The sequence below is a fragment of the Dreissena polymorpha genome, chromosome 6, assembly GCF_020536995.1.
Source record: "Dreissena polymorpha isolate Duluth1 chromosome 6, UMN_Dpol_1.0, whole genome shotgun sequence".
In the NCBI taxonomy this organism is placed as follows: Eukaryota; Metazoa; Mollusca; class Bivalvia; order Myida; family Dreissenidae; genus Dreissena; species Dreissena polymorpha.
Window position 1 is genome coordinate 66,949,593 of NC_068360.1, and position 22,472 is coordinate 66,972,064.

The 22,472-nt window shown below is 33.2% G+C and overlaps 4 protein-coding genes across 4 annotated transcripts in view; 1 reads left to right on the plus strand and 3 right to left on the minus strand.

Moving 5' to 3' along the window:
- LOC127836268 (Na(+)/H(+) exchanger beta-like) overlaps positions 1 to 22,472 on the plus strand; it is a 150,231-nt gene that overhangs the window by 85,557 nt on the left and 42,202 nt on the right. The window lies entirely within an intron of this gene.
- LOC127835768 (uncharacterized) lies at positions 8,488 to 9,887 on the minus strand. Its single transcript, XM_052362207.1, has 2 exons — positions 9,784 to 9,887; positions 8,488 to 9,625 (listed from the first exon to the last, which is right to left on the minus strand). The coding sequence occupies exons 1-2, from the start codon at positions 9,885 to 9,887 to the stop codon at positions 8,488 to 8,490; spliced, it is 1,242 nt and encodes a 413-aa protein (XP_052218167.1).
- Positions 10,091 to 10,984, minus strand: LOC127835769 (uncharacterized). The gene has a single exon (XM_052362208.1). It carries the CDS (start codon positions 10,982 to 10,984, stop codon positions 10,091 to 10,093), a length of 894 nt encoding a protein of 297 aa, XP_052218168.1.
- LOC127835770 (uncharacterized) lies at positions 11,024 to 12,055 on the minus strand. The gene has a single exon (XM_052362209.1). It carries the CDS (start codon positions 12,053 to 12,055, stop codon positions 11,024 to 11,026), a length of 1,032 nt encoding a protein of 343 aa, XP_052218169.1.

The following is a 22,472-nucleotide window of genomic DNA, read 5'->3' on the forward strand; positions in this document are numbered from 1 at the left end:
AATCATGTTTTGTTAACTGTCGTGCTGAACGTCATACTCTGTATATATGCATAGTCGATTCTGATTCTGTATATAATGCAATTATCGTGATATCCATTTCGCGAATGTCGGTGGGTTGTTGGTGGAACTTGGTCACATTTCGTTTCTCCTAGCCCTACCACTGAGGGCTTTCAGTCAGGGTCAAAAGTCTTCTGCGTATAAGTCTGCCAAAGAATTAGTTTTGTATATCCGCCAGTATTGTGTTAAAATTATGGTTGAACACCATCATTTTGTCTTGTTTGTTTTTCTGATTTATAATGCTCGGATGATTAGTCCCCAATAAGCGAGTAAATATGTCAATGAAAGAATCGGAATATTCTTTAGCTGATTAAAGTGTCATTAACATTCAAGCAATTCAAATAAGCTACTGGCTTCGTTTTATCTGCTTATAGGGTCATATTAAAATAACAGAATCTGTATCTATACTACATGCGCGTCAGTGTACTTGTCAGCGCGCACAATAAGCAAATATTCAATGCTGTTCTAAATTCCATTTTGATCAGCCCATGTCAATCAAAGAAGCGCTATGAATTTATGACACGATTTAATTTTACCGATTGATTGCACCTTTTTTCAGGGACCTATATCAAATCCTAGACTAAATAAATACGGGTGAAACTTTTTTATGTCGTTTACAGTATGCATTGATGTTAGCTACATTCAATAATAGTGAAGTGAATGTTCCATTTGAAGTGAATTCAGCAGTAATTTCTTATTTTTCTTTGTATCTTGAGTTCACTACCAGCTTATATTGAAATAGTTCTGAGGAATGTTTTATTAGATAGCATGTAAGGAAACATTTCGGTTATAAGACAATTAGTGAATTTGGTGTATGCCATTGCATATTTATGTTGAAAAGCGCACTTCGTTGTTGTCTTATTTTTTTCTTGAAAAATACGTTGGATATTACCAATATTATGAAGCATATCTGTTCGAACATTTTGTATAAATGTAATGGAAAACGCCCAAATCTCATCTCATATTAAATGACGTTAACAACTCGCCATATAATACGAGTTATAATCAGTTATTTAACACGTTTGTTCGTGGCATCTGAAATCTTTGAAACGGGTATTCCCGTTAATTTGTAATTTGTCATCAGATTTTCTATAAATGGCATTTTCGATTAATATAAGTTATATGTAAAGCCCGTAAACTTCATCGAGGTTATTCCAAAATTTCCTCATTGCACACGAAATATCTGCTGGTTAAGTGTACTTTTCCGAAAAGCTGGATTATTCGGGAATTACTTATTGTACGTTTACAATATTTGTCAATTATTCTGAATGAACTTGTTTTATGCTTGCTAGGAATCGGATTGAATATGTTACCGAACATTTCGTTGTTAAATCTTGTTAGCTTTTGTAAATTTTATTCCGAAGTAAGGACACAACAGAGTGTAACAATATTTGTCCTTGATATTGACTTACTGGATCATCAGTTATTTGGTAAGACAACGGTGTATGCTAGTATACAATAACGGGAATGATGTTCCTTTCGTGTGTTTATGTTTTTTTATTTGTTATTATAATAAAGGTTTTTTGCAAGTCATGTGTTTATTTGGTGACATGTGTGTTATTTGTTTCATTTTCAAAACAGAAATAACTAATTAAAACGAAAATGACTTTTTGAAAGTGGCCACAATAAAATACAATAACAAACACAAATTTAACTCATACACAGTTCCACAATTGTACCGTGCATGATTGGCACAGTGGACATGTTAATTACCAACCGAAGACCGACACGTTTTATTTTAAACGCGATAGCTGGACTTAAAGAACGAGACATCGTTCTTGCTATCGGATGTACTTTCTTTCGGAGCAGAAGATTATGGCGTATTCAGCTGTTGCCTCGAATGTACGATCATGTTAACCTGTAGCGCATGTGTTCGGCAATACATGGCCACAATGAGGTCATATTGATTTAACAGCCACCGAAAAAATAGCGAAACCGAAATTGAAGCACTGAAGGATTTTTCCAATGGAAGGTTTTCCCATATACAAAATGTGAATTATTTTCTATCAAAGACAATTGAACGAAAATCAAAAAAGGTACTTACATTGCTTAATATCCATAACTTGGTATAAACAAAACGTTTTTTTATATTATACATTCCCTTAAAAAAGGAGGTAAAATCCAATAGAAAAAAACACACACACAAATCCCATTAGAAATTAAAAAATCCCATGGGGCAAAGCAAAAATTCCACCGGAAGACCCAATGGAAGATCAATTTTTTAAAAGAAAATTCATAGTGACACATTCCATTTTATGAAGAAACTTTCAATTATTCATAAAAAATAAGACTACTGTATCTCATGAAGGAAAATCATAAATCTAAAATAAAAAGGGTATCTAAGTTTGTGACATTAGATAAAACAGTTTTCTTTCAGTTATAACGTACGAAAAATATAGAAAGAATGGCTTGCATCTTTTTAAAAAATGTGTACGAATCAAGGAATTGCTTTCGAAAACAACGTAAATACTGTTAATGGCCCTACATTATTTCCTGTATAAAAGTTCAACAAATTTATGAATCTTGCCCATATATATATATTTATGATATTTTTAAACATAAATAACCACAATTTGAGTTCATTCGTCAATATAACGATTGCAAACGTGGACACCTAATATATTTGTATAACACACACAAATACTCGCGAAGCATATATCAATCACATAAAATTGAGTAATCGTTTGATCACGTAAATAATTATTTTCATAAAATTCTTATTTTCTTGGAATAAAATGTTTGCATCTCAATATCATTCGTTCATAATTTAAATGTATGATCATACGCCAAATCAATAACATGAATAACAAGCAAATTCGTTGAATTGATATCCCCCGCTAATATGTTTCTGGACACAAAATGTTATATTTGGCACTCAAAAAAGCATTTTCTCAAGATACAAAAGGCCATAACTCCTTTATTAACAGATGGTGTACAATGCCATTTGACAAGCATTATCCTCTTATCCAAATATATACTCATACCAAGTTTCAATGAAATCCGCTAAAGCACTTCCAAGATATGGCTCCGGACACAAAAGTGCCGGACGGACGGACGGAAGGACGGGCGCACGGAAAGACGGACGGACGGAAGGACGGACAACACCAAAAAAATATCCCTCCGCCTATGACGCGGGATAATAATGCCATTGATCTCTATCTAGGTTCATGTCATTCCTTTTGATGCACATAATAATCAATAACGCATTAAATATACATATACATTATTTATTTCACACTTGCGAATAATCTTTATCAATTATAAAAAGACATATAGCCAAGCAACTATAATGAACATATTACTACGCAAATGTATGTTCTTTAAATATTTTGCGATGCATGTTGCGTGTTTTTATCGATTAAAATTCAGATTATGATATTACGTAGTTAACACTATTGTATACATGTAGTGCATTATTGGTTACAGACGTTGCTTTAAATTCGATGAGTACGTATGTAGCTGAGTGTAATTGTGTACCTTATTGTCGTTGTTTGATTGTTATTTTGAAATTATGATCAATGATAACGTTAATTGAACAATCTATATTTATACACACTTGCCCGAACAGCAATTCATTTGTGGAAGTTGACATAAGCAGCGATTGTATAAACTACTTGATCTCCTGAAAAAGACGACTTGAGTTGCGATCTCCGGTCAATGTTTGTTCCTACGCGCCGTATAACTTTATCGTATTAGATCTTTTACGTGAATAGCATGGCCTTAAATATGTTATAAAATTTGGATGCAAAGTGAATTGTGAAAACCAACAACGAACTTTAAAGTTGCCAATTAAAAAAAGCAATAGCCACGCATTTGCTGCGAGTTTGCATCGTAAAAGAGTCGCATGGACGTCGTTATGTTGAAAACAAACGTCGTTTGCGATTAATGTGTAGAACGCAATTTGAGAACTGATGTTCCGCAGAGATGTCCACCATTTAGTTTTGTAATACAATATTCATTTCACTTAAAGCTCTATCAGTAAAATTGTCACATGTGAACTATGTTTGTTTTCTCTGAAAAACATGGTCAGGTTTGTCTAGATACCGTGTGTTTTCTTGTTTTAGTTTGACCAATGCCTTTGTATAAATCAAATATCGTTATCATCATATTATAACATTTTACGTCATTTGCTCATCGTTAGATTGATTTGTTAGTGTGATAGTTGATCTCAAGTAAATAATCCGAAACGTGCACAAGGAAAATATATTGCAATTTGGAAAGAAGCCACAATTAGAATGGCGTCAACCTTAAAATAATTCCATGAAGTCCCAGATGTTCACACGCTATTTCCGTGTTAATGAACGTGATATCGGTATGTCTATCGGACTGTAGAATCTATCACATCGTATACAACAGCGGTCTCGAAAATGAGAAATTGTTAAGAGGTATATGCGCTTTAGCAAAACGCAGCCGTAGAAGGACATTGTGATAAGTCCACGGACGTTGATAATATAATAATATTGAGTTTATGATGCTGCTTTACGGATTATTTCGTGTGCAATTAAGTATTTAGGTGAAAGCAAATAAAAGCAAAGAATGTATTTAATATAATACAATGAAAGCAATGTACTGGAAGTATTCATTGATTTTTTTTAGTTTTAAAAGTTGTATAGACACGTATGTGTCGTTATATCTGGAAGCACTATGCATAACCTGTGAATGTTGTTAACTTAGGCTAAATATCTTAGAATAAAAAATATTATCAAATTAAACTTTACTGATACTTAACATAAGGTTATGATATCATACATCATTGCCTATATAAAGACACCCAAGTCATATGATCATCTTATCGAAACAAATTTGCTTTACATGATTTAAAAGAAGCACATAATTGACAGAAAAAAACGACCTGCACCTATGTACATCTCTGCTACGTTGTTAACTCTCTAACAACCATAACAACTTGCTTATCAATGCCTAGCAATTCCAAATGTCTGTGCAATTTACCTAATTCTCTAAGTAATGATGCTTTTCCAATAAGTGTTGATTCTAATTTGTTAATATGTACACAAACCAAAGTGACCTTTCATTTGATTTACTTTTATTGAGAGCTGCCTACCACATGACAAAGCCATCTGGAGGGAAAACTTTGGTTGCATTGCCGGTACTTTCTAGATAAACTATATAAACAAAAATACATGGGATGTAACTAAACAGAAGGAAATTATGCTGTTGGCTTGAATTATTTACGGGTACTTAAAAAAGCAATACATGGTGACGACGCCGATGTGTAAGAATGTTGACAAGAGTGTTTACACTATAAATGTAAGTCATTAGATGGTATACACATGTGTTGATATAATTACCTACATACCCATTAGACACATCATATATTTACTGTACACTGAATATGATACGTTAATAACCTGTTTTTATTTAAATAATACTTACATAATTACTCAACTGTGTTTTGTAATGCAGAAACGAAAGGCCGTTTTTCAGTTTGTAGGATATATCAACACAAGTCGAGAGTGCATGTTTATATCTATAGAAATTTAGCAGACATATTTTAACATACGCCACGCGTTTATTCGTGAAGTGTTCATTGAAAAATATGTAAACTGTATGTAGTTAAACAACACCACAAGTATCGTTGTTAATAAGACAACGAAAATCAACAGAAACTTTATAGTCTGAAGGTCGAATAGTAAAATCTAAATTCCAAATAGCAAGCCTGATAATTTTCAGATTTTTTTAAATAATAATGTGTTTTTCTAATTAGCGTACACTAGAAAACCGAGCTATTAGTTTCTTTGTTGGAACAGCAAAAAAAACAACAAGTGCTGTTGTTTCTGATGACATTGATTTTAATGGTATATTTTGCTACCATTAGAAATGTGATATGCTGAAGAAAATATTTGCCGCTGTACGTATTTTTTTCTTTAAATGAGTAGATACTCACAACTGTGACATTCTACTAAAAATGGATGCATGGTAGAGTAGTGCCTATACAAACTAAAGCATTGCTCAAATTACTTCAATTAAAAACAATTTGAGACTTTAGCAGAATATTTTTTTTATGAAACTGACCACTCCAAATAATAAGTTTGAAATGTTGAAACTCTAGAATCTTAACCGAAATAAACTGACTTGTTGGCACTTTATGTTTGTTATTTAAGGCATGTGACATATTGCATCACTAAACAATACAAGTCCATACGTACAACTAAACATGTAATATAAAAACTGCCATGGAAAGGTCATTACAAAGCATAGAGTGTGTAATTGTTGACTTTTGTGCCACTTTTAAGCATTTATGTTTTCATGTTCTGCCTTTCGGCTTTCAGTTTGTTTATTTGAATTACAGCATCGTATATGCGCGTTTGGTTTGTGATTTATTCTGTTTGAATTTCATTCATGCATGTTTGGTTGTTATTTATTCTGTGCTGTGAGATTTGACGCGTCTTTTAATCAGTTTACTCCCTCCCATCCAAGGCGGATAACCCAGTTTTCAATCATAAATGTGGACTGTTTTTCTGTGCCTTACGTTTTTATTTTAGGTATAGACAATAAGTGACTTGCCTTAATTAAATGAGTAGTCGCAGTTAACAATAATGTATATCCGAATTATGTTTTCGGAGTAACATAAATCTTATATCAAGACCTTAAGAACAATCGGGCAACAAATAAAGTTTGATATTTTACATTACACAAATTGTTGTTCACCAACATTACCCTGATATCAGTTTATAACAATAATTGGCTTCGTTTTTGTAGTATAACCTCATTCAAAGTAATCGGTCATTGACCTGCATACCACACTCTAGCATAATGATTCTGTACGTAATGCAATTGGCATTAATGCCTTTTCGCGAATACTTGTGGGTTGTGGTTAAAACTTGGTAACATTTCATTACTCTCAGTACTACTATTGAGCATTGTCAATATGGCAAAGCTTTCTGCGTGTTAGTCTACCGACGAATTAGTCGCCGAACAAAATCAGTTATTCATATTTGTTTCTGTTTTCTTTAGTATGCGACGCTTCGGTTTCTCAAAACAGTGAGTTAATGTGTAAATTAAATAATCGGATTATTCTTTATATGATTGACTTGGCACTAGCCTTTAAAACATGAGATTCTGGCTTCGTTTACTCTGCCGATAAGAGTGCTTGATATTAACAAGAGTGTATCAATACCATATGCAAATCAATATACTCGTAAACGCTCATAAAAAAGCAAATCTCCAATGCTTATCTAAATGCCATTTCAATTATTATTAATAAACCAAATCAATACAACACGCTTTATTTATTAACTAAATGAACTGATTTTATTTTGCCAGTTGATTACACCTCTTTCTGATGCTGTGTTCTTTGGGGTTCTATTTAAATCCGCCTCAGGAAAAATAATAAACACACACTATTGCACTTTTCAACTATATTATACTTTTATTACACTATAGTTATTTAAAGATTTCACAATATACTTTACTTTTCATATAAAGCATTAAAACAACTCTTTTCTATCATTCCTATTATTGCTATAAAATATTTCCATGTCTATGCTGCTTTCTCTATAAAACCTTAAATGTAACTGAACTAAAACAAAGCTTATTCTAACAGCTATTTTAAATGTCAAAACATCTATTCAATTTGCTACAGGAAACAAGAGCATGGTGAAATTAATTCTCTTTCAACAGAGTGATATTTAAAGTAAACAACAGGCAACACAATGTTGTTATTAATTTCATGGTTAAATGCTATCCATCAATTTCCCTGCAGAACATTCTCCACTACCTTGATAAACTTTAGTTTATCAAAATGTCAAGTATACCAGATGTATGCTAACTGCTTATGCTAACTGTACTCTGTCAAATTTCAAAAGTATGCCATATACTATATTCTATCAAATGCTGTTAGTATAAGACTTATACTGTATTCTATCAAATGTTAACAGTATGGCATATCTTCTGTACTATTTGCTTATCTAGATTCAGTGGAAGCGTTACTATTACTATACTAACTATAATTTACTGTAATATCAGACTACAATACAAACGAGACACTTTAATCTCCAAATTCTCAATTACAAACAATCACATTATTTTTATAAACAAAACTATAACATTTCACATGCATATATATGATAAAAGTTTGAAATAAAAGCAACAAATAATATACATTCTCTATCATCAAAATGTCATACAATGTATTGTAAACTAAATGTAATTACAAGACATCAAGCAAAAATTCAAGCTCTTCAGTTTCACAAAATGTTCACTATGTTTGTCTTCCCAAAAATAGGATATAACGGTACAGTTATTATTATGCGCGTTGAGTCAAAATGAAAATCTGCATATAAAACTTTTTACACCTAACAGTAATGGTTACTGTGGTTGCTTTGTGGATTATAATGCCACTTAACACAACAACCAACATTCAACTAGCTTATTTACACTTGCACTTGGTCTTGAAGCTGAGTTCATGCTCTAATCTTCTTCCTCTGGCACAATTAAACAAAGTCTTGTAATTGATCTCTTCAAAACTGATTGTCCAATACGAACACTGACAGCGCGAACATGACCATCAGCTCCTGGGAAAATCTCCACTATTCTACCAAGCGGCCATCGACCTCTAGGCTGCTCAGGATCGACAACAAGAACAACGTCTCCTATCCTAAAGTCTTTGTGTTGTTGAAACCACTTCTTTCTGCCAGCAAGCATTGGCAGAAACTCTCGCAACCAACGTTTCCAGGAGTGTTTCACGAGTTCTTGTACACGTCTCCAGCGTTTAATTGGGCTATAATCTGTGTTGTCAACTGAGTCTGGAGCAAATTGACCTCCAACTTGTCCAAACAGGAAATGGTTAGGAGTAAGCGGTGTGCAATCATCAACATTTGCAGACTGGTACGTTAGTGGACGAGAATTAATCAAACTTTCAGCACCAGTACAAGCTGTGATGAGCTCTTCATCAGATATATCAGCTGAGGTCAAGATTGCTGATATTGCTCGTTTTGCTGATTTAATCATTATTTCATGTACGCCACCCCAGTGTGGCGCCGCAGGAGGGTTGAAAAACCACTGTATTCCTCGGTTAGCACCACTTTCTTTGATTATGTCCTTGTCTACATTCTGCACTAGTTCTCTTAGTTCTTTATCTGCCCCAACAAAGTTAGTGCCATTGTCAGAATACACTGAAACTGGTAAACCTCTCCTATTCACCATTCTGTAGAATGCATTCAAGAATGCGTGTGTGTCGAGACCAAAGGCTATTTCTAGGTGCACTGCCCGTGTTGATAAGCATGTAAATAGACAGAGGTATCTCTTTGCTCGTCTTGTTCCCCTTCCCTGGATTGTAATGTAAGGATCACCAAAGTCTACTGCGACATTACTAAATGCACGCATGGTTACTTTTGTTCTCACTTTAGGTAAAGGTGCCATGATTTGATCCTTTGGATGGCCTTTCCTTCGTTTGCATTCAGAACACTTTCTTTCCCAGTCTCTTATTTGTTCTCTAGCAGCTACAATCCAGTATTTCACTGACAGATCAGAGAGTGTTTGGTTTGTTCCGCTATGATTGTTCTTTTCATGGGCATCTTTCACTATTAACTCTGTAACTGGACTCTTTCTGGGTAGTAACACAGGATATTTAGTGTCATATGGAAGAAAGTAAGAGTACTTTAGTCTACTGTCACTTCTTATCTCCCTTCGGTGTCTAATCTTGGATTCAGTTTGATCAGTTTGCTGGAAATTCCTACTTTCTGATTCTTACTAAGTTTATCATACTCTTCTGCAAAATATCTTCTCTGTGTCTCTTTGATCATTTCAGTCTTGCTTTCTTCAATTTCGACTACATTCAATGGCCCACTGACTCGATCTTCTTTCTTCATTTTGCAGTTTTCAACAAATCTAATGACCCATGCTCGAATTCTAACAAGTTTTGTCCAATTTGAATATCTTTCCGGGCTAAGTCTCCACTCTTCTTGTGACACAAAAAATGTACGCAAATGTGTTTGTGCTGTTTTTCGCATTTCAAGTTTTCCATCATTACCCACATCAATTTTGCTCTTTGGCCATTCGTTTTCACCTTCTTTTAGGAAGCTGGTGCCTTCCCAACAATTGTTCGCAACAGCAAGACTGTTAACAGGTAAACCTCTTGACACTGGCCTGCTGGGTTTTCGTTTGTTGGAACATATCTCCATTGACTTAGATTTGTTACTCTGTGAATTTCAGCAATTCTGTTTGCAACAAATGTTTTGAATTGTCTGCTGTTTTTTCGTATCCAATATATAACATTCATGCTGTCCGACCATAATGTTACTTGTTTGATTTCTATTTCAAGAGTTTTGCAAATCCTTGATGTCAGTTTTAAACCAAGTGTTGCTGCGAGTAGTTCAAGTCTTGGGATACTAGTAGATTCTGTGGGAGCAACACGACTTTTTGCAGCTACAAAGCGTACAGTCACATCATCATTTTCATACTCACATCTCAAATATGTTACGGCTCCATATGCAATTGATGACGCATCTACAAATGTATGAATTGACATTGACTTCAGCTGTGTTTCATTATTTTCGTTTTTGAGACAACGTGAAATCTTGATCTTATCTAAATGTTTAAGCTCTTCGAACCACCTTTCAAAATTCAACTTCTCTGCTTCTCTCACGTTTTCATCCCAGTCAACCCCACTTAACCAGATGTCTTGCATGATTTGTTTCCCTCGCACTACATATGGCGCTAAAAAACCTAAAGGATCAAATATCCTACAAACAGTCTTCAATACATTTCTCTTTGTGATTTCATCTGGCATGGTCATTTCGTCACCGACTTTGAATATAGATTCATCATGTTTTGCTTGCCAGGATATTCCAAGAGCTTTAGTTGTTGGCAGATTTCCTGTTCCTATATCTATTTCTGCTGCTCTATCTTCTTCTGGTATTGTTTCTAACACTTCTAGTGAATTTGAAATCCACTTTCTAGCATGCATATCAGCTTTCTGCCACAGCTCTCTCAATTGTCTACATAGTTATATTCCCTCTGTCACGTTTTTCGTAGAATCCATGCTATCGTCCATGTAAGTAGACTTCAGAATTGTCTCAGCCGCCATCGGATATATGTCGGCATGGAGCACAGCATTATGTTGAGATACATACTGGGCTAGATATGGTGATGAGTTAACTCCGAACACTAAACGTGTGAATTCAAATGTTTCGATGGGGCTTTCTGGTGATTCTCTCCATAGGAATCTTTGGTATTTTTCATCCTCACTTGCTAGGCCAACTTTCAAATACATCTCCGCTATGTCACAGACAACTGCGATCTGATTTCTTCTGAACCTTAGCAACACATCTAACAGTTCTCTTTGCAATTTTGGACCTGTACTTAGGTACTCATTCAAACTTGTGCCTTCATGTTTAGATGATGCATCAAACACAATGCGAAATTTTGTTGTCTCCTTTTCTGGCTTCACTACAGCAAAATGTGGCAAATACCATCCTTTTTCATTGTCTTTTCTTTCAACCTTCTTAATAAAGCCTTTCTCTTCATATTTCCTTATAATGTCACTATACTCCTGCTTCAATTCAGGTGATTTTTTCATTTTTTTCTCAGTACCATATAGTCTGTTTAAGGCACTACTATAGTTGTCAGGTAATGTTTCTTTATCTGATTTCCATGGCAATGGAACTATGTATCTATTGTCTTTGTGTTCAATACTGTTTTCTATTTTAACCTGCACTTTCTTGTCTTCTAGTGACATTTGGTTACACTCCGTTTCACTTTCAAGTTCCCAAAACTGTTTCAATGAAGTCTCCAAGGTATTATTAGCATGAAACACAAACATGCTGGTGCTATGATGATTATTTTCTCTATTTATTGGCCCAACACATGTCCATCCAAGTGGTGTCAATCTAGCCACTGGTTTACTATCACCACCTACTATCTCTCCAAGTGACCTATGAAGGTGCGCATAGTCAAGACCTATCAGTAAATCTATCTTCTTCTTTCTACCAGTACTTGGGAATGGTATGTCTTTAAGGTGTGGCCACTGCTCTTTCATTATTTGCCAATTCACTGTTTGAACTTTCCCAGTAACATTTCGTGTTGTTTGTGCTTCCATTGAAAGCTCAAATTTTCTATTTAAGCTCTAGAGTTTGAACATGACATTCCTAGTGCTGAATCTATCTGATTTTCCATTCATCACACTAACTTCTATGGTTTTTCTTTCACCTTGGAGTTGTAATTCACATGCAACATCTTCATTAAGATGAGACGTTGTACTCCCGTCATCTAACAATGCATTGATGACTAATTCACGATTGCCTGCTGATACTACTACCGGAATGGTTCTCAGAGCAATACATGATCTATTATATGTCTTCGAGACATCTTCTTGTGGTACTGGGTGAAATGCATTAGCATTAACATTCAAAACATCTCTATGTAATAGTCTGTTGTGTGTCTTTGTGCAACTTTTTATTCCACACTGTCCTTTTAATCTACATTCTTTCCCCATATGATTACCTTTAAGGCATCTGAAGCAAAGTCCAGCATCTTTTGCTTGTTTCCATCGTTCTTCTACATTCATAGCCTTGAATTTCATGCATTCCCATGCATTGTGATTTTCTCTGCAAATTTGACATTTAACAAATTGTTTTTGCCTTGCGTCTGTTTTTAGGTAGAAGGTCTTTTGGGGTTTTATTCGCGGGTTTTCTTGGTGTTTCAAACCATAAATAGTCTCATTTGCATGAACTGCATATTCCGTCTTTTCATTCACAAACGTTCTCAATGTTTCAACAGAGTCTGGTAATGATTTGTCATGGAGTGTTCTCATATAGCGTGTTAACATGGTTTGTGGCAGTTTCTTTAACAAACGGTGGTATAACGATCCTCCTTCAAGATGATGAAGATGGTTTACTTCCTTTAAGTTAATAACTGCAATGTCAAGTAAATCAGCGAAATTTTCAAGTTCTTTAGGTGATTCATTCTTTAAAGGCTGGAAATTCTCTTACTCATCTAAGAATTGGTTCACTACTCTTTTGGTTCCACGATATTTCCTCTCAAGCCTTTCCTTTGCAGCATTATATGCCTCTTTCGAATGTCCCAGATTTTCAATAGAATGTAGCGCTTGGCCACCTAGGTACTGGCGTAATTGCAGAAGTTTGTACTGTGGGGTACTTGGCGATTCGTCAATACATGCTTGAAAAGCTGCCTTCCATGCAGGGTACTTTGTTTTGTCACCAGTGAACACGGGAATCTTTACTCTTTGAAGTTGTTTCCACATGTCTTTGTCTAATGCGGAATCTGATTTACTGCCGTCTTCATGGTTTGATTCATGATCTTGGTCAGACTTGGAGCTTACTTTGTGGTCAGACTCGGAGCTTACTTTGTTGTCAGACTTGGAGCTTACTTTGTGGTCAGACTTGAAGCTTACTGTGAAAACTTCATCATATAAACTTACGAGTTCATCATACTGTTTTTCAAAAATGTCAATTTCATTCAAAGTACTTGCCAATTCTGTTGAATCTTTCACCACTTAGGCTAGATCTTGAACACTTTGCACTGCCATGTCCATAGCCTCTTCAACCTTGTCAAGACACTCTTTCGCAAGATCTTTATTTGGCGTATCATCGCTTAAAATGTCTTTCATTTTATTACGCGCCCTTGTGAATGCTGCTTTACATCTAGATTTCTTCACTTTTAACTCTACCAAATTCTCGTGAGGGGCCTCTTGAGGGGTGTCTTCATCTTCTTTGTCATCCATTGTGAGATGTAGAAATAGGCAAACCTCGCTCTGCTACCAAATTTTTCTTTAGGGTTCTATTTAAATCCGCCTCAGGAAAAATAATAAACACACACTATTGCACTTTTCAACTATATTATACTTTTATTACACTATAGTTATTTAAAGATTTCACAATATACTTTACTTTTCATATAAAGCATTTAAACAACTCTTTTCTATCATTCCTATTATTGCTATAAAATATTTCCATGTCTATGCTGCTTTCTCTATAAAACCTTAAATTTAACTGAACTAAAACAAAGCTTATTCTAACAGCTATTTTAAATGCCAAAACATCTATTCAATTTGCTACAGGAAACAAGAGCATGGTGAAATTAATTCTCTTTCAACAGAGTGATATTTAAAGTAAACAACAGGCAACACAATGTTGTTATTAATTTCATGGTTAAATGCTATCCATCAATTTCCCTGCAGAACATGCTGATATAGAAGCTCTGACTAAATGGTTGAACTTTTTAACGTTGTAGATTGCAATGTAATGGTTTATTTTAGTTGCATTCGATATAAACGACGTGTACATAATTTTTGGAATGGATTAGGCATCATTTCATGAATATATTCGTTACTTTAAAGACACAACCAGATTTTATTGAAATCGCTCAGAAGGGAGGTAACCTAGATTACATGGAAAGACAAATTTCGAATATTTATACATATAATGAAAACGGTATATATTATTGCCATTTATTTCTGATTGTAATTGTGGTGTTCGGTAATGGGATGACGATTGATATTACTAAAAGTATTAAACATATATTTGTAAATAGTTTTATGACTTTAATTGAAAGAATAAAATATTAAAATAATAAATAATAATTCTCATCTCAAATCAAAATTAAGTATAAACAAGTAACACAAGCAACAACAATCGTCTATTAAACATGTTTGATAAAGCATCTATTACCCTTATAAGGCACGTAAAGAGTCTTCATTTTGAATGTTCAGATACCGGGTTTCCCATACATTCGCAATTTGTAAACAGTCTTTTTATGAGCGGCATTTTCGATCAGTGTTAATGATATCTACAGCCTGTAACCTTCATATTGGTCATACAACAGTGGTCTCAGTGCAAACGAATATTAGCTTGTTAGTGCATATTCTGATTACCAGGATTGATCGGGCATGACTTTGTTATTTTCCAATATTTGTTATTATTTTGGATGAACTTGTTTTGTGCTTGCTAGAAATGTGATCGAATATGATGCCGTTCATGTGGTATCACCGTTTGGCAGAAACCAGTTTGTTGAACTTACCTATTAAGCGGGCTGAGTGTATCATAAGGTTTACCATAAAGAAATAGTTTGTTATTATAAAAAAAAATTCGGGCACAAAATAGACCGGATAATATATTTGAAAGTCTAGTTAATGTGGCCCATTGCAAAAAACAGCATGAGGGAAATGTACACTAATGTACTTTGGAAAGTTTTTAGCGTAACAATTGAGCAATTTTTAGTGACACAATAAAAGGATAAACATTTTTAAATATACTATTCTTATGAACTCTGTTTACTCCCGCTTAAATTGTGTCAAATCATTAAATTATATTGAACACGATCCCATCCGTTTCTTGATGCAAGCGTTTTACAAGCACTCGTATTTATCTTGGTAACAGTGATTTTTTTAACCCTTATATGTTTGATGATAATAAAAATAACGCTTTTGTCAGTGCTATTGAAAATAAATGGACCGTAATAAAGCATTATACAATTGAATTAATTCAAAGCTTTAGGGAGAACATGCCGAATTTGTTGCAAAACAAAACACAAAAAGAACAATTTACTTAAGATCAAATTATGGTTTTTATGGTTTTTTTTGCAGTTGGTGCTTTTAATTAAACAATGAAAAGTATAACAGTTTAATATTTAGATGTTTGCGACGTACAGAAAAAACTGTTTACTTTTCATTATACAGTTTATCGAAGTTTTAAATTATCTGATAATTTGGACGTTTTTTATTTTGATTTACGTATTTTACGATAATTTTTTTTTAAAGATAATATATACAGAACACTATAAGGAAACACAACAAAACAGGCAAACTATAGCCAACACACGAAACACACTAAAACATGAATGTCAACAATTAACAACGTGCTTATTTGACATTCGATGCATCGATTGTATCACGAAAGTTATCAACATAGACTTCATCATTTGACTTGATTCGACTAACTTACTAGTTTATCGCTTGTTTTTAAGATATTATTGTAGATCGAAGTATTGCCCAGATATACTATGAAGTCACATACCAAAGCAATTGAGGCCACCCTGCTAGAAAAAATATAGTTTCGTTTTAAACTTTGTATATTAAGGAGCCATTAAATGTTGTCTGCTTTCAGAAATCTACTCAGTTACAAGGGTAAATTTGCATGTATTTGTTCCTTTTTGTATGACTTACTGTGTCATCATTTATTTGTTTAGAAACCGGTCTAAGAAACAGATACCATAGTCCCCAGGATGATTATTTCGTTTTTTTTTCCGGAGAATACTGTTTCCTTGTCCTTCAAATATCAAATTAATTTGTATAAAAGATTGTTAATTTGCAATTCATGTGTTCGTTTTGTAACATTTTGTCAGTTTGATCTTCCTTAAAATCACATTAAAAAAAGAGATTTGGAAGAAAGCCACAAGAGAAATAAAATGTCAACAATAACATCATTTAAATCACAGTCCCATTTCTTTGTCGTGAATGATTGTCGCGAAAGACGTTCTAACAAGCTGTATGCGTATGCATGTTGTGATTGTTGGCGGGAAACAGCTTTGATAGTGTTAATTTCTAATGTTTGTTAAGTAGATAACGGATACATATACTAAAATCATGGGATATAGTTTCGAACAGACAACAAAATGCAATTGACGTTATATTGTGACGGCGAAATGAGCGTTTAAGACATACGTGTACCAATTGAAAAAATAACAATTAAAAAATATACTTAACGCATCGTTCTCTTTTATTTACTTTCAGTGTTCACTTTTTATTTTTGTTTCATTAAGGGTATTTTAGATATTTTTGAAAATGTCAATCGAATGATAAATACAGCACTTATGTTTTTGAATAAATAAATCCGTGTGATATACATGTATTGCAGATAAGTTAGATTATTGTTTTAAACGCAGGGTCTTTAACACACCCCGAATAACATTGCTAAACAAGTATTTATGGTGCAGTTAACATAACTAAGAAGAGTGTGCTATTGGCATGTTTTTAAGCTGTAGAAGATATATCACACCAAGTTTTAGTCATAATAATGAAGGTAATCAAGGCAAAGCAAAAAACAAACACATATTAAATATTTAGTCTTAATCGAAAATTGAACGCATGCATTTCAGTAAAATGTGGAATCGCGACATCGAAGGCATATGTCGTAAATTGAATTATGAAACATGTATTTATTAGTTTTAGTTCCTCGATCAAACTAAATTAAGCTAATAAATTAAAGAAAAACACTGCTTAAGAATAAATTAGTTTTACTTTTCACACATATATTCTACAACGAATGACAAATATACATGTGTATATACAACATGGATTCTGCAAAATAAGGATAAAATTGTTTTAGTATATGATCAGTAATACCAAGTCTTCAAGTCATTTACCAAGCAACACAAAACGTAATATTCGTTCTAGAACATTTCGTCGTTTTCGTTCATAATTGAGCAATTACGAGCATATTTTAAACAGCTGTTTCTACAATGATGGTTTTCGAAAGTAGCATTCGTTATCGGAAACTTAATGTAATATCAAAGATGGAAAGGCAAAAAATACTTGCTGAAAAGTCGTTACACTTTTTTGTAAAGAGTCATTTGTCCTCTTTGCACGGTGTTAATTAAATTTACACATTAAATCTCCTTGTTTTCTTAAACAGGAGTTTACACTGGTATAATAATCTTGAGAAAGCAATTGAAAGACATAAGCAGATGGTTTGCACATGAATGTTATTGTTTATAGGACTTTTCTTAACATAACAGAAATTGTACTTGTTAGTCACCTATCATTTTTCTGGGAAATTTACGTTTCGTTTTAAAATTGTGTAAATGTATGAATACATAAACCATTATCTTGTGTAGTTATCTTTCTCTATAATAAATTTTGTTCGGTTCAAGAAATAACTTAGCTTCGTGACAATGTGATGCGTTGCGTTAAGTGTTTGACAATTACAATGTCATGAAAGAGTTTTAACGACACGCATGTAAAAAAATTGTAAGTACATAAAAAGTCAGATAATATAATAATAGAAATTTAGGTTTTAGTCTCAAAGTCTCCATTATGTCGTTCGGTCCACTGATATATTTTCATTTTGGGGGTATAGTCTAAAACTTTTACGAAAGTGTTTTATGTTTGTAGGGAATGGTCGGTGTAAAAAGTATACCGTTTGTAGACGAAACTCCGAATTATCGTTGTTAATAGGCAATAAACCTGATTTTTAGCGTTGAATATTTCTTGCATAAGTATACATTCATTTTTATATTTGCAAATAGGCTTAAATTACTGTACTTCTAAAATTTAGCAATTGTTACAACACATCTGTCGTTCTGATGAGTTGACTTGAGCGCTCGTAATTCGTTTCCTTATCATCAAAACTCAAAATTGAAACAAAGAGCAACAGTTTTTGAGTATACATATGCAGACATGTATAAACATTATATTAGCACAATGAGCATAGGTATGCAATGATTTGCAGATTTAAAGTAAAATTACATGTTCATTTTAGCGCATATTTCATACGGTCAAAATTTAATGTGTCTGTAGTATTTCTAATTTAAACAAAACGTATCAAACTAAGTTTACAAGTTAAAAATATCTTTAAAAAAATCTTTACTTCCATTTTGTATGAGACAAGGTCCGAAAAGTTTAACATCCAAAACGAACTTAATCCAGTGCGATTGAGTGTAGATTCCGTAAATTACTTGCTTCAGATAAGAAATGCATGGTTTTAACATTAAGACAATGCCTTAGGAATTAATTTAGGTACGGCGAATCTTACTATTTATGTATCGTTAATATATCGGAAAAATGGATAATATAGTACATATCCAATGCAGGTCAATAGGAAGCACATCATGTGTTCAAATCTTATTTTGAGATCACCGATAAAAAATATACTAATATCAGCGTAAAGGGTCACTTTAAACAAAAACCCAATGAAGATGGATATTAATGTTTCGAGTTAAACTTACATACCATATTTTCCAATGCGAAGTTAACTTGTAAGCAAAAAACTCTTGTTTTGTGCATAATTTGAAATTTACGCATAATGAAACTCCAAAACGACGACCGGGGTAGAAATTATTAAAGCATATAAACATTTAACATATAAAGGACTGAAACGCATTGCTTTTTGAATGCAAATCATTATATATTTTAACCAGTAAAAATGCCTTTTAAAAAACCCGTAAAAAAAGCTAGAGTGCACTCAAACGCGATGTCCAACAGTAACCACTACAAAAATGCATTTAATGAAAAACACATACTATGGGTTCTTTTAGGCAAACAGAACCAAAAATCAATTGCATAAAATAATATTATAAAATTGTTCGATATGACACGTTATTTTATTCGAGTTTTCTTTGCTTACATACTATAGACATTTCTTTACTTTCACAGGGTAAGTATAACTCATAAATAAATAACCAATACATTATTTATAATATAGTTTTTCTGTTTATACTCTCAAACAACACAAGCAGCCACGATGAACATACACATCAAATATAATCATACCGACATACCTGTTGCCTTAACAAACCCTCTCTAGATAAAGGTTATCCTATTTGATGCTCACTACATATTATTAACACTTGACTTACTATGTAAATCAGAAACGTCATATGCAGTGGGTTTGACACTCCATTGAGACACACAATATTATGTTCATGCATGGTATAATCACAAAGTATGTATTGATATTAATATTCGACAAATGTGTACATTTCATTCAGAAATAGCATTAATGTTACAAGTGAGTGAAATTATAAAATGTGAGTGTATATATATATATCAATTATGTATACGCACGTTTGTGAACCGGGCAGTTTACACCATGCATAACTTATGATGCAGTATATGGTGCCTAAGAAAGCTGCTATATTGTCTATCTGGAGTGAAATGTAACAATTGGTTAAATAATCTGAAATCTAATCAAATGTTTACTCTCATTTATGGCTATTTAATTGTATTAACAATGTTATGTGGCGAATATTTATTTGCAGACGTCGATATTGGGCCGTATTATCGTTTATTCATATTGCATCAATACATAATGCTTTCATCATTGATTCCATTTTGCTCGTAGATTTGGCTGAACATATGTAACCTCTCATTACCCTGAGTGAGACTATTTAGAGCTGGCAACGCCCTCTTTATGTAAGCCTTTATTACAAGAGGTTTAAAATGTGTCGGTATTAAGTATGAATGGACACAACCAGTTGGGAACAAATCGTACTCGATGACATTTTTGTCTTATTTTATTATAATCAGAAGCGTGTTCTCCAAACATTGAACACATGAGCTTAAAGAAAAAATTGGATGATGAATAATCTACTTAAAAGTTTCATTAACTTTCACGCAATGCAAACAATCAAGCTTTTGGCGATCTCAACTTTGTTCAAAACGCATTCAATATTATCAGGGGCTGTTTCAATACAATATGCGCTTAATCAGCTCTAATCAAAAAGTTAATCTTCAACGCTGATCTAAAAGCCATTGTATGACAACCATATCAATGCAACAAGCGTTATTTATTTATTTCATCAACGGATTTGTTTTACCGGTTGATTACACCTACATCTGGTGCTGATATCGAACACAATACTATCTGCGTTCTAAATAACGATGTGGATTAATCTGTTAATGCTGAGAACATTTATTTCTTTATTTACGTTCTTTTTAATATAAACGACGTATATGTCTTATTTAAAATAAATAAAGAGTTCTTTTCAAAAAGCAAAGAATGAACAACTTTGGTCATAAATACAAAAACTGTGGATGAATCACCAAGTTGCAAGTTTGATATTGAACGACTTGTTGATTGTAATTAATCTGCATTATGTGTGCATTGAAAACGGTGTTCATACAATTGGAATAAACGGTCATTCTAATAGAGGTATTTTCTGTGTTACTGATACCCACAGGAATTACCTCCATCGAGAATATTTTACATTTTGCTAATTGCATCAGTAATCTGTAAGTAAATTGTTCTTTTCTAAAAAGCCGAATAGCTTGGACATACCATTGTGTTATATATATACTGATATTTGTCAATTATTTTGGATAAACTTAAACTTCTTAAATAAACAAGTGACACGTGCTTGCTCGGAAATGGTTGAATATTGAACCGTTTATCTAGCGTCTTCGCTTAGTGAGTACACGGTTTACAGTACTTACTTACAGAACAGATGTAAGCAGCTAAGTTTGTCACTAGATATACTATCTAGAAATATTACATAATTTTAAAAAAGAATTCGGACGCTACATACGCCATATTATTTTCCTAATAGCGCAGAGTTGAATAAAGCCGATTTCAGAAATAAATAGTTTAACGACTTTGTTCTATTTTAACAAGCATGTTTTTCATGTATCAACTAAACCTTCTTTGATATGTTAACAACTCGCATGTATATGTCCCGAACAATAATTTAAATTAATGAATCATTATTAAACCAGAGTCATGACTTTTCAAACGCACTTTACTCTATCAAGTCTCTTAACTGTATCTGACAGTCAGGCCATCATTAATGAGCTTTTATTTACTTGTAGCTGTGTGTGAACCTTTCCAAGATCGGCTTAAATATCCCTTTCGAAAATAAAAACATCAGCATTTTAAAGTCTTTATCATGTGTTTACATGTCGGCCGTAAGTATCAGTTTTGTTAACGAAAGATTGATGTGATCATCGGTAATAGCATTATGTTGCATGACACGTAACATCTTCATAAATATTTACAGTTTAAGTTTTAATGAGTGAGTTAGTGTTATTTGCATTACAATAATGAAAAACAAAATGAATTTAGTTTTCTTCTAATACAGTATTTTGTAGTAAACAAATATAAAAACAGCCATAATTTATACGTAATTTTTATATTAAATGTTCGCCATTTAAAAATTGCTCTGGGATACTTGTCAACGTCCAACTGGAACAGCAGATAAGCTCTACACATTCACCAACCTTTGAATATACCGAATGAAAATAAAATAAATTAATATCTATCGGTATAAAAACGAACTCAGTTGATGAATTTTCAAAAAGAAATTTCTTGTTAAAAATATTGGATTAATACGTATCATATTTAAATATATTTTACTTAAAATCACAGTTCGTGTACATTCATACGGAAATGCAAGAATGCGTCTGAAAACCTGTGTAAGTTATAGTCATGTTTTATTACAGATGTGGTTTGCGATATATTCTTTTATATATGTATACAGACTAATTAGATGGACACATGGCTATTATAAGAACAAGATTATTTTCTACATATTAGTTAAAGGATCGCATTTGATCGCTGGATGCATTTGATGCACTTTAATAAAAAGCTTATTATGTGACACAACGTCAGTTGGCAATTATATGTCAAAAAGTTCTTATGCTGCGACGGAAAGAAGAAGGCTTATGGATAAAATCTGTGTTGAAATTGGATGTGTTTCTCACATATACTTTTCGAATGGAACAGTTG

What these genes read in the sequence shown, in the direction of transcription:
- LOC127835769 (XM_052362208.1), bottom strand. Translation starts at nt 10,984, where the DNA reads ATGCATGCTAGAAAGTGGATTTCAAATTCACTAGAAGTGTTAGAAACA.
- LOC127835770 (XM_052362209.1), bottom strand. Translation starts at nt 12,055, where the DNA reads ATGAAAGAGCAGTGGCCACACCTTAAAGACATACCATTCCCAAGTACT.
- LOC127835768 (XM_052362207.1), bottom strand. Translation starts at nt 9,887, where the DNA reads ATGAAGAAAGAAGATCGAGTCAGTGGGCCATTGAATGTAGTCGAAATT. An exon ending in AGAAGATATTTTGCAGAAGA is followed by an intron (nt 9,626 to 9,783) that starts GTATGATAAACT and finishes GTTACTACCCAG; the next exon opens with AAAGAGTCCAGTTACAGAGT.